The 15423-nt window shown below is 35.9% G+C and overlaps 1 protein-coding gene across 1 annotated transcript in view; it reads left to right on the top strand.

Moving 5' to 3' along the window:
• The window catches only part of ADGRV1 (adhesion G protein-coupled receptor V1), a 519149-nt gene that overhangs the window by 38413 nt on the left and 465313 nt on the right, over positions 1–15423 (top strand). Inside the window, 2 exon segments of the mRNA XM_032593635.1 lie at positions 1910–2283; positions 12299–12475. Coding sequence (XP_032449526.1) covers positions 1910–2283; positions 12299–12475 — 551 coding nt within the window.

Here is a 15423-nt window from a genome sequence, read left to right on the forward strand (position 1 = left end):
AATTTGGGGAACTGCTGCTTGGTGAATTGCTGGAGGTGAAGGGTGGTGGGTGTAAGGTTAAAGAGGAGTTGAGAGAGAAAAATTACTTTAAAATGCCCTGCAATTACAGAAGTTTATAATATTAGTAGGTAAATTGGTGAATTCTGTGGAGAGCTTTGAAGAAATAGGCTTTGCGGTCTTCAATCCGGATTATATATTGTTTCTTTGAGAAATACTGGTTATTTCCGTTATAATCACCAATTCTTTCCCAGCCCCTCCATCCTAGGATGTGATTATTTTTTAATTAGTAGGAAAGTAGAGCACAGCTTATATGGTTGTAGCTTATTAGACTATTTTCCTTCTGAACCTCCTTGCATTGGGCATCTGGTTGTATTTTTTTTCTAGTAGAAAAAAAATGATGCCCAAAAGAAACAACATGCACACGCTACTGATTTCACCTCCAAGGATTATGCTTACAGCATTCTGTAGCATTAAATCAATCCCCTTTTGATTGTGTGAATATATGCATATGTCTGTTACCACTGATTCATCTGTTGATGGCATGGTGGTAAAATGAGAGTGGGAAGGATTGGGGAGATCAAGAGCTGGTGTTTCTTTTCTCTGTTTAGCGTACTGCAAGGAACTTAGATTGTTTCTGTAATTTGTAATTTGGAAAAAAAAATTCAAAGTATTTATATATTTAAAATATATTAATGAACTATAGTATATGTTAGGTGTTTTAAGATACATAAAAGTATATGTTCCATATGGTGTACAGATAGATGAAGTTTTAAAACTTTAAATTCATTAATTTCAGCACCCATGTAACTAACTAGATCAAGAAATAGCATTCCAGAACCCCCCTAGCCCTTCTGCAGTCACTGACTCACCACCCTGCCCACCTACTGTTGCCATTTCTGAGAGCATGAGAGTAGCTTCTCCTATTTTTTTTTTTTTATGGAAATCAAATTGAACAGTGTGTATACTTGAGTGCCTGGCTTCTTTTGCCCAGTATTGTTTCTAGTGTTCATCATATCTTTGCCTGTTGTAGATATTTCACTCTCTTTACTATATAGTTAGTCCAGAACTGCTGCAGGGGCGATTGAGATAATAATTGCTGGATACTTGTGACTGCCCTAAAACAACTACCTGGGTTCTGCCTTGGTTGATGATTTTTATAAACAGTATTACTTGTACTTTTTTCCCAAAGTACTGCCAAGCTGTCATCTTATATAAATATCCTAGTTGAGTTATTGGAGAGGGAATAAGTAAAGAAATAAGAACTAGTGAATTTTCGAAAAGGGAGAGCTTTAAAGAAATAGTCATGATTGTTGATACATAGTAATATAATTGGAGCTTCATGTTGTTATTTTCATGAAAAAATCTGTAAGACTTGCATATGATATTGTTCCTGGGGAGGAATACTTTTTTTTTTATATCCTTTGCATTAATTATTGGCGTAAAATTATTTGGTCTGTGAAAACTTTTGTTGAATTCTCACAGCTTTATTTGACTCAAGATGCATTTCTAACAGATTAAGCCTTGATTTGCTCAAACAACAGTAATAGAAACAGTTAAAAAAATTGTGACTGAATTGAATTGTTCCATTCTTAGATGTGCAAGGAGATTTTAAAATTTTCTGGAAGAAATGTCTATATAAGTATACACTCACATATACATAAACACATACACACACATATATACACACACATGTACAAGATATCCTTTAGTGTAACATATCTTACATCCCAGCGATTAGATTCTGTTTTCATATCAGAAAAGAGCTTTCATTTGATTATATTTGCTTTATGTATTTTATTTATCTAATAAAACCTCTTAACAAAATTGTTCCACTTTCTGAATCACACTTTGTAATTTGGTACAGGATAGTAGTGGATATTGTCATGTTTAAACCCATTTCTAATTTCAGGGCCTGGAATGCTGAGGATTGGGGCAGGAATGAATGGCAATGACAGATTTACAGGTTTGATGCAGGATGTGAGGTCCTATGAGCGGAAACTGACTGTTGAAGAAATTTATGAACTTCATGCTATGCCAGCCAAGAGTGATTTACATCCTGTTTCTGGATATCTGGAGTTCAGACAAGGAGAAACTAACAAATCATTCATTATTTCTGCAAGAGATGATAATGAAGAGGAGGGAGAGGAATTATTCATTCTTAAACTAGTCTCTGTATACGGAGGAGCTCGCATTTCTGAAGAGAATACTACAGCAAGATTAATAATACAAAAAAGTGACAACGCCAATGGCTTGTTTGGTTTCACAGGAACTTGTATCCCAGAGGTAAGTAGTGCGCTTGGGGGATTTTGGAGTTAAAAGTTCACTGTAGGTAGATTTGTTTGGGGGTAGACTTTCTTTCATTTGGTAAATGTGCTTAAGTATCTACTCTAAGCCCAGAAGTATGCTAGAACAAGTGGTTGCAAAAGTAAAGTATAAGGTCCTTTTATAAGTTCACAGTTTGAATTAGAAGCTTTAGCAGCTGATAGAAGTAATAACAAATTAACAAATGAAACTTGAGCAATTATCTGTAAAGTTAATGTATTTCACAGAAGGCCCAGAATACTCCACATGTAATGTACTTTGTCTACTCTTTGGATACTACATAAGTAAATGAAATAATACATATTGAAAGCTTCTATGAATAATAGTAATTGAAACTTTATTAAAATATGATTTTTTGAGGTTTTTTTTCCACATGTGAAATGTATGTGTGAGTAGTTACAACATTCTTCCATGTTGGGTGTAATGCCTTCCTTATCACCCTTCTTGGCCAGCTTTAATTCATTAGGCTGTTTTACTGTCCTTATCAGTTCTTTCCAGGTTTTCAAAGATCTCTAATCATCTTGGTTTCCTGTTCAGTAATGTGAGATCTCATGACACCACTTCACAGGTGTTGACTGTGACAACAACAGCTCCATGCCCATGAAAGGATGCCAAGTAACAAGAGTCTTTTCCTTTGCAAGTTGATGCTTGTAGATTTAGAAGGGCTTTTTTGTAAATTGAAGCAATTAAGAAAACCATGAATTAATACCAGGTGAAAAGCAGTCTCCTGGTCATAGGCCCGATTTAGCTCAAATTGGGGAGCCTAGCTCTCAGGAGTGTCTTACTGCCCTTCTCAGCTCTTTAGTTTGGTGATAATCATAAGAGATCTTCAAATAGTGGGCTTTTTCTATACCAGAAATACCAGAATATCTTAGACTAAGGAGGATAAATGTCATACAAATCTGTAATTTAAAAAGAATTGTGTTTATCTATAATGATAATACTTAAAAATGTTTTTTAAATGTTTATTTTTGAGAGAGAGAGAGCATGAGTGGGGAAGGGGCAAAGAGAGAGGGAGAGACAGAATCTGAAGCAGTCTCCAGGCTCTGAGCTGCCAGTGCAGAGCCCTACATAGGGCTCGAACTTGTGAACTGTGAGATATGATCTGAGCCGAAGTCGGATGCTTAATGGACTGAGCCACCCCGGCGTCCCTATGATGATAATAGTTTTAAATAGATATTCAATCATTAAAGAATTTTACATGTTAAGTTTTTGATATGCCTTTCTGACAATCCATAATACAGTGGCAACAAATATTAGTTATTCTCACCACCCAATAAGGTTAAGAACTGAGGGTTAGAGGACCTGAAAAAAATAACCTAACTTGAATTAAATAAGACAGGATCAAATACCTGGTTCAAGGCTTGGCAGTTACCAACACTAAATAAATATGAGTTTTACTTTTTTTTCTTCTAAGATACAGTGGGAAGAACTGAAATTTGAATCTGTCTTGTGACTTCTAACCTTTGTCTTTCCCCCTGTATTTTTAATATCACCATCTCTATTTTTAAAAAGACAGGTGGCTTCCATCAGACCGTGAGAACCATTAGGGTACCATGTAAAATCAGCTTCCCTTTAATTCCTTTTATGACTCAGCACCTGCCTATGGCTCTAGCTTCTTGGTCAGTATGTTGGTCAGACTCCTCTTTGATCAGTATGTTTCAGTCACACTTGCCTGTTTCAATTACAGTCTCTGGGCATCAGGGCTTTGTAGCCTCTCTATTTGGAACACTCCCATTCTAGATCTTCAGAATCAGTCATTCAAATCTCCGTTTTAAGACCTTTTCTCAGTGAAGACTTTCTTATTTAAAGTAGACCCCCCTTCCTTCTCCCAACCAGTTTTTCTCCATCCCTTCACCTAGTTTTAATTTTTCTATAATATTTATTACACTCTTAAATTCTCTTTGTTATTTATAAGTTCATATATTTATTGGCTAGCCCTTTCCACCATACGGATGAAAGAACCCTGAGTGTAATAACGTCTTATTGTTCATTATTGTATCTCCCAACACCTAGAATGGAATATAGTAGGTACTTAATACGTCTTTGTTGAATTTATGAATGTATTCTAATAATTAAGACCTAAAAAGGCATATACTTCAAACAACAAACACATATAGGTTCAGTTAGCTGCATAAACAACCAAACTGGAAAAAAAATACATAAATGTTAAAAAGCTGCCCCAAGTGAGGAATAGTTTTTGATTGTTTTTCTGGCTTTGTGAGCTATGATAGTGAGTTTTCAATGCTGGAGTATTCAATGCTGGCTTGTCTTACAAGTCCCACTGATAGATTGCATTGGTGTGGGTTTACCCCCACTTAGTTATATAGCTTTGCCTGTTCATAGAAATCTCAGAATTTGAACAGGACCAGTCAAGTCTTTAATTGGAGAAGAGGGAACTTCGCAATGTAGGCCGCAACACCTATACTATTAGAACTTCTGGAAAGAAAAAGAAAACATTCTCCAAGCCCAAAGGAGAGAGAAATAGAATATATCTATATTGGAAAGAGTAAAATTTAGACAGTAAAGGGAAGTGTTGAGTCTAAAAGAACATTGGAATCTCAGGAATATTATAGAATTTGCATTTCTGAAATTATTAAGACTATAAGTATAGAATTCTTTCATCTTTTCATCTTTTTTTTCATCTTTTCATATTTCTCCTAAGGAGTAATATGAAGTATTTTTAACATCATCAGTAATACTAATTGATTGCTTGCTGAAGTTGTAATTCAAAGTGCAGGTAGATCAACGGGTTCTAATGTATTAGAGTACAATTTTACATTTGCAGCTCAACTCTAAGAAACTACCACTTGTCAAATTGGTATAATGTGGAGGAGGAATATCCATAACTCTCTGCCAAGACTGTTTAAATCCTCCTCCTTTCCCAGTTACATATCTGTGTGAGGATGGATATTTTCATATATTTCAACCAAAATAACAAGTAGCAACAGAGAAATTGATTGCAAAAGGAGATATGAGAGTCTAGCTGTCTTCCATTAAGCTAGACATTAAAAGAGATTTACAGAAATTTAAACAATGCCCCTCTGTCACTAATTTCTTTTGTTTTGGAAAATACAGTTGTTCCACATAAAATATGTTGCTTATGTTAGCACATAATGAGTTTATTATTGCTATTTTAAAATGAGTTACTATATCAATATTTAAATTCTTTTCAATTTTAATTTGTAAAATGGTAAATATCAGCAGATTTCACTAGCATAAGCTAAAAGCTCCTTGGGGTTCTTAAAAATTTTTATGAGTGTTCAGGAATTAAACAAAATTATGTGAGAACCCCTGGTTTATTCTATGCTTGGAATTGTCTGCAGGGTTTAAATTTTATGGCTATTTGCTTCATTTTTAGAAATAAAAACCACTGTCACTTCCGTAGATTCTTCTCTATTATGTTATTGTGGTGACATTGAAAAGTTAATTTTTTTCTTATCCCTTCAAAAATGTTGAAGGCAATAGCGATCTTTAAAGACTTCTCTATGAGTTATGTTATGCTTTTACATTTTCATAGATTCATATGAAATAAAATAATATGAAGGTTAAAATGAAAGTATAATCACATCTTAAATAATGAAAAAATGTAGAACATGACATAGTCTATACTTGGCATATTGAAAGAGATAATAATTATTATGTGATTTGTTACCGCCTAGCCTGGTACGCCATCTTGTTTGTACTAAGTAGCAGGTGCTTAATAAATGTAATTGAAAGAATGAATAAACCTGTATGTAGTGGAGAGCCCTGATGGGGCCATGCCAAGTAGTTCTCTGTATTCCAGGTGGTGTCTATACTGAACAGATGACTGAGTTTTGTTGGATCTGTAGCATAGCAACCACATTCTCATGTTTTCCACCCGTATTTTGGTATTCTGTGTATTCTTTAATGTTACTTTCTCTGCACCTTATTTTGGCACTATTTTTGTATGTCCTACAGTCTTGTATATCAGATAATTATAAAGTAATGAGATTACTTTTCATAATGATTCATAGAACTTCCTAGTCTCATTTTATTTTTATAACTAATACTTGGATTAAATTTTATATTTATGAACTCAGCCTAAGAATAGATTTAGAGATATTTTGAGAGGATCTTTGTAAAACTGAGAATATTATTTAACTTGGACTGTGTTTCTTTTTAAGTGCCTGCCATATGTTATGTGAATAGATTCCTTTAGATATAAGTGATATTGATATAATCTGATATCATAGATCTTCACCCAAGCGTGAAACAAAATAAAAAATTAATTGGGTGTGTAATTATTAGGTGTTAGCTTTAATCTTCTACTCCAATACAGAAAGCCAAATTATGGCTCAGTGCATTATTTTTTTCTGGGAAAATATGTTTCAAAAACTTTTCTGGTTGTTAACCTTTATAATTACTCTTCTGTAGTTCTGAAGATTGAGCACATTTCTGATTCAAAACAGGAAATAGTAGTGGCTACTGCTGTTTATTGTGAAACACTGAGTGATGGTGGTTTTTGATGATTACTTCTTGATGTTATGCTTCTCGTATACTGGCCTAAACGTTTGCTCGTATCCTGATTCCAAAGTCAGTTAGTTGAATATTTTAAATTTTTTTTTTTCAACGTTTATTTATTTTTGGGACAGAGAGAGACAGAGCATGAACGGGGGAGGGGCAGAGAGAGAGGGAGACACAGAATCGGAAACAGGCTCCAGGCTCTGAGCCATCAGCCCAGAGCCTGACGCGGGGCTCGAACTCACAGACTGCGAGATCGTGACCTGGCTGAAGGCGGACGCTTAACCGGCTGCGCCACCCAGGCGCCCCTAGTTGAATATTTTAATAGAAAAACTATTTTAACTGTTTATTCTCCATATCTTCATTATTTTCTGGTATTAATAATTCCTTCATCTGGTTCAGTATTTCCCAGGGATTGCGCATGATGACCTTAATAAGAAATGTCTAGGGGCGCCTGGGTGGCGCAGTTGGTTAAGCGTCCGACTTCAGCCAGGTCACGATCTCGCGGTCCGGGAGTTCGAGCCCCGCGTCAGGTTCTGGGCTGATGGCTCAGAGCCTGGAGCCTGTTTCCGATTCTGTGTCTCCCTCTCTCTCTGCCCCTCCCCCCAGTCATGCTCTGTCTCTCTCTGTCCCAAAAATAAATAAACGTTGAAAAAAAAAAATTAAAAAAAAAAAAAAAAGAAATGTCTAATGCGTATTCCTGGGCACCATTCCTGATTGAGGACTCCATTTCTGAATCAGAATCTCTGGCAGGGAGATGAGATGGGAATCAAAACCCTGAACTTAAAAAATCTTTTTAAATGGAAAATTTCATACATACATAAAAATAAGAGAAGACAGAATAATGAACCCCAGTGACCCACCACCTAAGCGTCAACATTTATCAGACTTTCATCTCCAATTTCATCTCCTTGTTTTGGGCTGAAGTCATTTTTAAAGCAATCTCAGGACATTGTGTCATTTCTCTGTAAATTCATAAGTATGAAAATGGATTTTTACCAAGCATTTCGAGGTGATTTTTTTTTATGGACCTTTGACATTTGAAGCTTCTTCCCTAATTAGAGATTTATAGTTTACTTTATTGAATAAATTGTTAATATGGATAGCCTTTTTCTTTAAAAAGAAACTGAAAATAGTAGCTGATAGATTTTGATTAGGGCTTTACCAAATGAAAGCATGGTTAAATAGCTTTTCCCTGTGTGATTCCTACAAGTAAAAAGCTCCTTTCTTAGTCCTGGGTGCTGCCTGGTAATGCTCATTGACTTAGTAAGTAAGTAGTTGTAAGGAATATGTCAGAGTCCGAGTGCATCTTTGGATCTATTTCATTTTTGTCTCCTGCTAAAAAGGGAAAATTTGAATATTCATATGTTGGGATTAATGGCTTATTAATTTAGCTCATTCAAAGTGTTCATTCTGGTTAAAATTTGGGGCAAATGTGTTCCCATTGTGATAGGAATCAAAATGTGTAGGGATTTACTTTTTTCAATACGTAAGCATATATATTTCTTGATAAAATGGGAATGTAGCATTTTTTTTTGGAATTGTGTATGTATCTGTATGTTTGTTAAGGAGAAAAAATATAAAAAATTTTCAGTACTTAATATATTCCTGTAGGTACCTTCTAAGACATTTGTTTAATCACCCAGATCCATTAGACATTATGATATTCATTTTCAGAAGAAATCACTGAGACTGAGATGTTTGATAAATGGTAGCGTGAAGAGGGTTAGGAATGTTTGACCTTAAAGCCATATACTCTTTTCATCACACGTTTATGTACCAGTGGCTGTGATGAAAATGCTGATGTAAATGTCTAGGTGGCAGGTGGGAATTAAATTAGATGCGTATTAAGCACTTGGGTGTCTCTTCTGTTTCCCCTTCTCTCCAGCCTCAGGATTGGAGCGCCCCACCTTCAGAGCAGTCAGTTCTTCCATCATGTGGTAGATGGCTCCTAAAAATCACTGCAGTATGCCAAACTGGATGAGGAAAACACAGAACTTAAGGAAATGATGAGTTAGGAGAACACTACTCAAAAACTTGGTCAGTGGCATGTAAAAAGAAAGATAGGGAATCAATAAAAAAAGTTTCACACAATAAATGTGAAATACTCATATACTACAAGAAATATGGTGTATACCTAGGGAAAAACCCATGTTTGCTTGAAGAAGCAAGCAGTACACACTTGCAGGTTGTGTATTCTTGTGAAGTGAGAGGAGGGTTATCTGACATCCAAGGGAAAGTTGCCACATTAGATGCAGTTAAGTGTGGCTAGCAACACACGTGTTGCACTGAGGCAGCTGATAGATGTTTCAGGGGTGTTTGTGTGTTTCCATATGACTTGTTTCAGGTCAGTGCAGTTTTCTGTGTTCACCATGTTTCTTATAGATGAAATCACATAAGCAAATGTGAAGTCCACATAACAGATTATGGATTATTCACATTATGCTCTCTTATAGGTCAGTTGCATTGGAACAGTTTTATGATTTCAAAACCAGTGTTATAGCATAACTGACCATACTTGATCCTTTTCTTTACATCTATAGTTACTTCTCTTGTCATCTCTTCCAGTCTTTAAGTAGCATTTATATAATGTTATATGTATATACCATTTGTATGTGGCCCTTAAATACCATTTATATGTTGCTGCCCTCCCAAATTTATAATGTCAATCCTGGCCTCTCCTCAAAATTCCAGACTCATTTTTTCTAGCTGCTCACTTGACACATCTCTTGGATATGTAGACATTTCAAACTGAGCTTATTTAACAGTCAACTCTTGGACCTTTACTGTAAAGCCTGTAACTAACTGTTGGAGGTGGAAAAATCAAGCCTGCTTTACACAAGCCTGACGTGTCTTGATGTATTGGTGCTTGCTGAAAGTGGGCTACCACCACTCTGTTGCTCAATTCGGGAGTGGCTCTGAAGGATGAGGACAGAGCAGTAAACAGCCAGCCCACTTAGCTAGTCATTTATGTGGAGGGAGAAATGGTCTGAAGTATGAAGTACATGTTTGAGCAGTGCTAATGACATAGTGGTCTGGCAGGGACTTAAATTCATCAAGACTAGAGACAAGAAAATTTGGGGAAGAGTCATGTTAATAGATAGAAGGATATGGGCACTAAGTGTAAGGGGACATTTCCCAAAACACTCTCAACAACTGGGAAATTAGGATGAGGCATCCACTGCATGTCAACTAGACTCTTCACTGCCAGCACAGTGCCATTAACAGAGTGATGGCAGGAATCGAGGCTGTGCATGTGCCTGACAACATGAGCTCTCTCTTATTTTTTTTTAAGTTTATTTATTTATTTTGAGAGAGAGAGACAGACAATCCCAAGCAGGCTCCATGCTGTCAGTTCAGAGCCTGGTGTGGGGCCCGATCCCACCAACCAGGACTCGATCCAATGAACCAGGACCCAATCCCACGAACCATGAGATCATGACTTGAGCTGAAATCAAGAGTAGATGCTTAATCAACTGAGCCACCCCATTATGAGCTCCCTTTTAACAAGATGGATCTAGAAACTCTTGCTGCTGAATGCCCAAATAGCAAGCAGCAAAGACCAAAGGTAGTTGCTTTCCAATAAGCTCTTTAGTGGTAGCTTGATCCCAATCTGGCTGTTTTACTCCAGAGTGAGTAATTACTGGAATTAATACTTACCTTAGCTAATGAGGTATTGTTGTTGTTATTATTGTTATTATTATTATTATATTGGAATTAATGTTGGAGTTATATTATTATTATATTGGAATTATTATTGGAATTAATACTTACCTAATGAGTTTATGTTCTTAGTAGATCTACCAGACCATCATCTGAAGGCTGAAAAAATGCCTGCTGTGTCCACTGGGAAGCCTGCCTCAGAGGGACTTGTTTTATGTGAAGGAGGTGTAACAGTGGGCACACAGTCCTAGGATTCCCTGCCCTTACTATAAACCACATCACCTGAATCAGCTGGCTTACTACAATAATGGGATGGCCTGATAAAGACTCAGCTAAGGTGCCATCTCAAGGACCACATCTTGTAGGGTGGGGGTGATCTAGTATGTATCCAGTGGCTGATAACTGGTCAGTGTCCACAGTACCTAGGCTACATGGGCTCAGGAGACAAGAGGTAGAAAGTAAGAGTGGCCCTGTCTCCATCACTCCCAGTCACCAATTGCTAGAATTTGTGTTTCTCATTCTCATGCTTTAGGTTCTGCTGGATTATAAGTTCTGGCTCTGTCTGGGTGAGGGGCTGTCCACCAGGAGTCACACTGGAGGCTCTGCTGAACAATCACCTGTAGTTTTGGGCTTCTCATTCCAGGGGGCCTGCAGGCAAATAAAAGAATTATAGTATTGTCCCAGAAATGCTTAGTCTTGTTTACTGTGAGGCACTAGGGTTGCTATTACCCTTTGAAGTAGAGGTATTGATGGTTGGTGAAACTCAGGATTTCTTGGTGCTTCCATGCTCAATGATAACTATGTTGACTATTGCCTTTTTGTGAATACATTTTACATCTTTTCTTTCTAGCCCCAGTGTTGGCATCAAAATGACTCTATCTTATGCTGACAGAGGTGATCATGATTGACATGAAAAAGAGTGACATCATCTAAATTAGAACTTGTATTTTGAGTTCTATTCCTTTAGTTTTAGTTCTTTTTTCTATGAATTGTATATATGCTTGCTAACATAAAAATAAAATTCAATTAAAAGACTGAGAATTTAAGAGCATCAAGACTTTATTCTAAAAGATGTAACTTCATGTAATTTTTAAGCATTTATCTTAAGTGTTTAGATAAAAATATTTTCCATGTGAAAAATACATACAGACATGTGTATACATGTATATATGTATACATATGTATACATATGTATATATGACTATCAAAAAATATTGAGCATAATAGAAAATGCCCTCCTTGACCTGAAATTTGTCTCCCCACCAGACGTTTCTCAAGGCTCTCGCCACTTGTTACTTTGTGCTCTCCTCAGAATGATTTCATAAAATCCACTTTATTACTTTTTATGTCCATGCCTAGAATGTTCTCCCTCATGTCATTTTCTACCCTCTACCCCACACTTCTATTCCCCATTTGGTTTGTCCGTGTTCAACTTCTAAAACTTTGAGTTTGTCTTCCTTTTTAGATTTATCTGAGACTGTCGGATAAATTTTTTTTAATAGATATTTTGTACCATAGCATGCAGAAAAGTGGCTGGCATATATGAAGTATCAATGAATGAATTACATGTACAGTTAACTGATTATAATTATTGTTGTAATTTTCGTATTTTGCATTTTTATGTTTTTATAAAATCTCTAAAAGTGTGAGACAAAAATGCATGGTTTTGAGTATTTCTTAGCAGTCATAACTATGGAGGAATGGAGAAGCTTCCTCAGAGTGTTAGAAAGTTACAGAATTAAGTTTATGGTAATTACATGAAAGCATTATAATTTTATCACTGACTTAAATCGGTATGTTTTTATAAATAATTTATGCTCAATTTCAGATTGCAGAGGAGGGATCCACCATTTCATGTGTGGTGGAACGAACCAGAGGAGCTCTGGATTATGTGCATGTTTTTTATACCATCTCACAGATCGAATCTGAAGGCATTAATTACCTTGTTGATGATTTTGCTAATGCCAGTGGAACTATCACGTTCCTTCCTTGGCAGAGATCTGAGGTAAACCCTACCTTGTTTCCTTGAAAGTCTCCTGGAAAGCTTTTCCTGTTTGTTCTGTAGTTTATTTGCAACTTCTTGCTGTTTAAGCGATGTAAAGTATTCAAGTAATTAGGTAAATATCCTCGTCTAAAATTTTTTTTTATTTATTTATGCAAAATAAAAACTAAAGGTTTTGAATGATTATAGTATTAATATAGTTTTATAGTTTTATATCTTCTTTAATTCCTGTATAATAAAAATGGTATAACTTGAAGGTTTGTCATTGTGGGTTTTGTTGTTGTTGTTGTTGTTGTTATTACTACTGATACAATGGGAAACTGCAGAGATCTTAATGGTACTCTTCTAATCAGCCAATGAGGAATTCTTATAACTATAATCTCACTTTGTTTTTAAACATGGAAAAAATGAGGTAGTTTTTCTTTGTTTTGAAAGTACAAGTGATCTCAAGTTTTATCAAAACTTTCCATGAACTATCGTCTCATTTCTGAATAGGTGCTCCAGAAATAAATGGCACTTCTTGTAAGTGACATCGAGGTGAGACTGTGTCCTCTACCAGAATTAAAAAAAAATTTTTTTAATGTTTATGTATTTTTGAGAGAGAGAGGTAGAGCACAAGCGGGTGAGGGGCAGAGAGAGAAGGAGACACAGAATCTGAAACAGGCTCCAGGCTCTGAGCTGTCAGCACAGAGCCCGACGCTGGGCTCGAACTCACGAGCTGTGAGATCATGACCTGAGCCGAAGTTGGATGCCCAACTGACTGAGGCACCAAGGCACCCCCTCTATCAGAATTTTTTAAAACATTCTTCTAGTCTACCATATTAGAATATTCACATCAGTATAATTTTTCATTAAAAATGTAGGTAGCTTATATGTCATTAGTGACACATAGTAAAATAACTTAAGGCTTGCAAATATAATCTTTGAGGAAATATCTAAGGGATTTAGGAGTTAATTGGTTGGAAAAGATAAAATTGAGGGAAGACTTAAAATATGCTTAAGATTTAAAGAGTTAACGCTAAAGAATGATCAAATCTCTATAATTTGGGGAAGAAGGAGATTAAATAGTTTATAACAAAAATTCTCCAATAACAGGCTGCAGATAGATCCATGGTAAATATTTTGCTGATTTTTTGGTAAAGTGAGGAAAATTATGAAAACTAAGCAAGTTTTCATAAGGCTAACAATGCTATTTAAAGAACTGTATTTTAATCTGATGTTGTCTTTTTCACTACTTTTCTGGATTTAAAGTATTCTTTTTTTTTTACTCAAGTAATAATGGTGGCATTATAGTAGTCACTTTTTTATGTTTCTACTTGGAAAACAGAGTTGATCCCCCAGATTTTCCTTGGGAAATTTACCAACTATGAAGTGAAAATATAACCAGAAACCATTGTTTTATAAACACATTTTGGAAGAGATAAGAGTCAATCAGATTTTGGAAAATAAGCTCTTGCGAAGTTATATTTAAAATATTTTCTTCTATAATTTTTAGTTTCTTCAAGCAATAAGTGATCTTTTTTCAAAATAGTAACATTGACTAGTGGGGTTGGTTTATAATACCACGTCTGCTAGATCTACACCAACCACTTAGTCTTACAAAGCCAGTGATAGGTAACTGTGATGTCACTAATGCTCCATAATTGTGCTTTCTAGCACAAACAGTAGTAAGGTAGCCTCAACTTTGCTGCTGCCTTCCAACTATCTTGGGAGTCAGCTAACTAAATATACACATCTAATCACATCTAAAAACCTAGCTGCGAGGGAGTTAGGAAAGTGTGTGTGTGTGTGTGTGTGTGTGTGTGTGTGTGTGTATTTCCCTAAAGTACAGGAAAGTATACTGGAAATGTGTTTTTCAGTATTTTTTTTAATGGGCTGTTAGTTGTGAAATAAATTAAACAACTTATGATGAAGAGTTTAAAAATAGAATGGGGATGCCTGGGTGACTCAGTCAGTTGACGGACTTCAGCTCAGGTCATGATCTCACGGTTTGTGAGTTTGAGCCTTGCATCAGGCTTGCTCCTGTCAGTGTGGAGCCCGTTTCGGATCTTCTGTCCCCACTCTCTCTGCCCCTCCCCTGTTTTCCCTCTCTCTCAAAATAAAGAAATAATCGTTAAAAAAATAAAAATAGAATAGAAAATAGCAGAGTGTATAACATATAGTAAATAAAGTAAACGTAAATATTATTTTTGTTTACTGTGTTACCATGTAAAAATACATTTATTTATACCTTGATAGGGCCTTCAGTTTCAAACCCTTCATTTCACTAAAATGAATGACTACTTTGGTGTGCTTTAACCCTTTAAAAATATTTGCTGCTTAATTTTGCATGTACATCGTGATGTTTTGGTGTTACTTTTTATAGCAACATTTGTTAGCTTGCTTTGTAGGGGCAAGATATCTGAAATCTTCAGACTGCATATTGTTACTTTTAGTTCAGGAACAATGACATGATTTGGGTAGTAGGTATCATTTTTGCCCTTCCCCTTGAGTATTTTGGATGTGCCATATGTTAATTTCTTATTTAAAATTTTGATTAAAATGAACATTAAAACCAAATTCAGACCTACTAAATCAAACTCTTAAGAAAAACTACGTTAAAAAAAAGTCCTCCAAATGGTTTTAGCCCAAAGATTATTACTTTGGAGATTGCATTTGGAGTGAGAGTGCATTGTCAGAATGTTGTCACCCTTCTTTCTGGGAGAAACCAGGAAGGCCTCTTCATTCCTTTCTGTTCTCACTTGCTATGCTAAGTGAGTCATCAGGGTCTGGGTCTTCTATCTCTAGAACAAATCTCAAATCCATCTGTTTTTCTTCATCTCCACTGTCACTGCATTATTCAGAATCTCATTCTTTCTCGTCATTCACCTCCTGTCTCAGCCCCTAGCATCCTTTCTTGCCCTGTCCACTCTGTTTACACTCTGCCCTGGTACTGAGTCTAAAACAAAATT

The sequence above is a fragment of the Lynx canadensis genome, chromosome A1 (genome assembly GCF_007474595.2).
Source record: "Lynx canadensis isolate LIC74 chromosome A1, mLynCan4.pri.v2, whole genome shotgun sequence".
NCBI lineage: Eukaryota > Metazoa > Chordata > Mammalia > Carnivora > Felidae > Lynx > Lynx canadensis.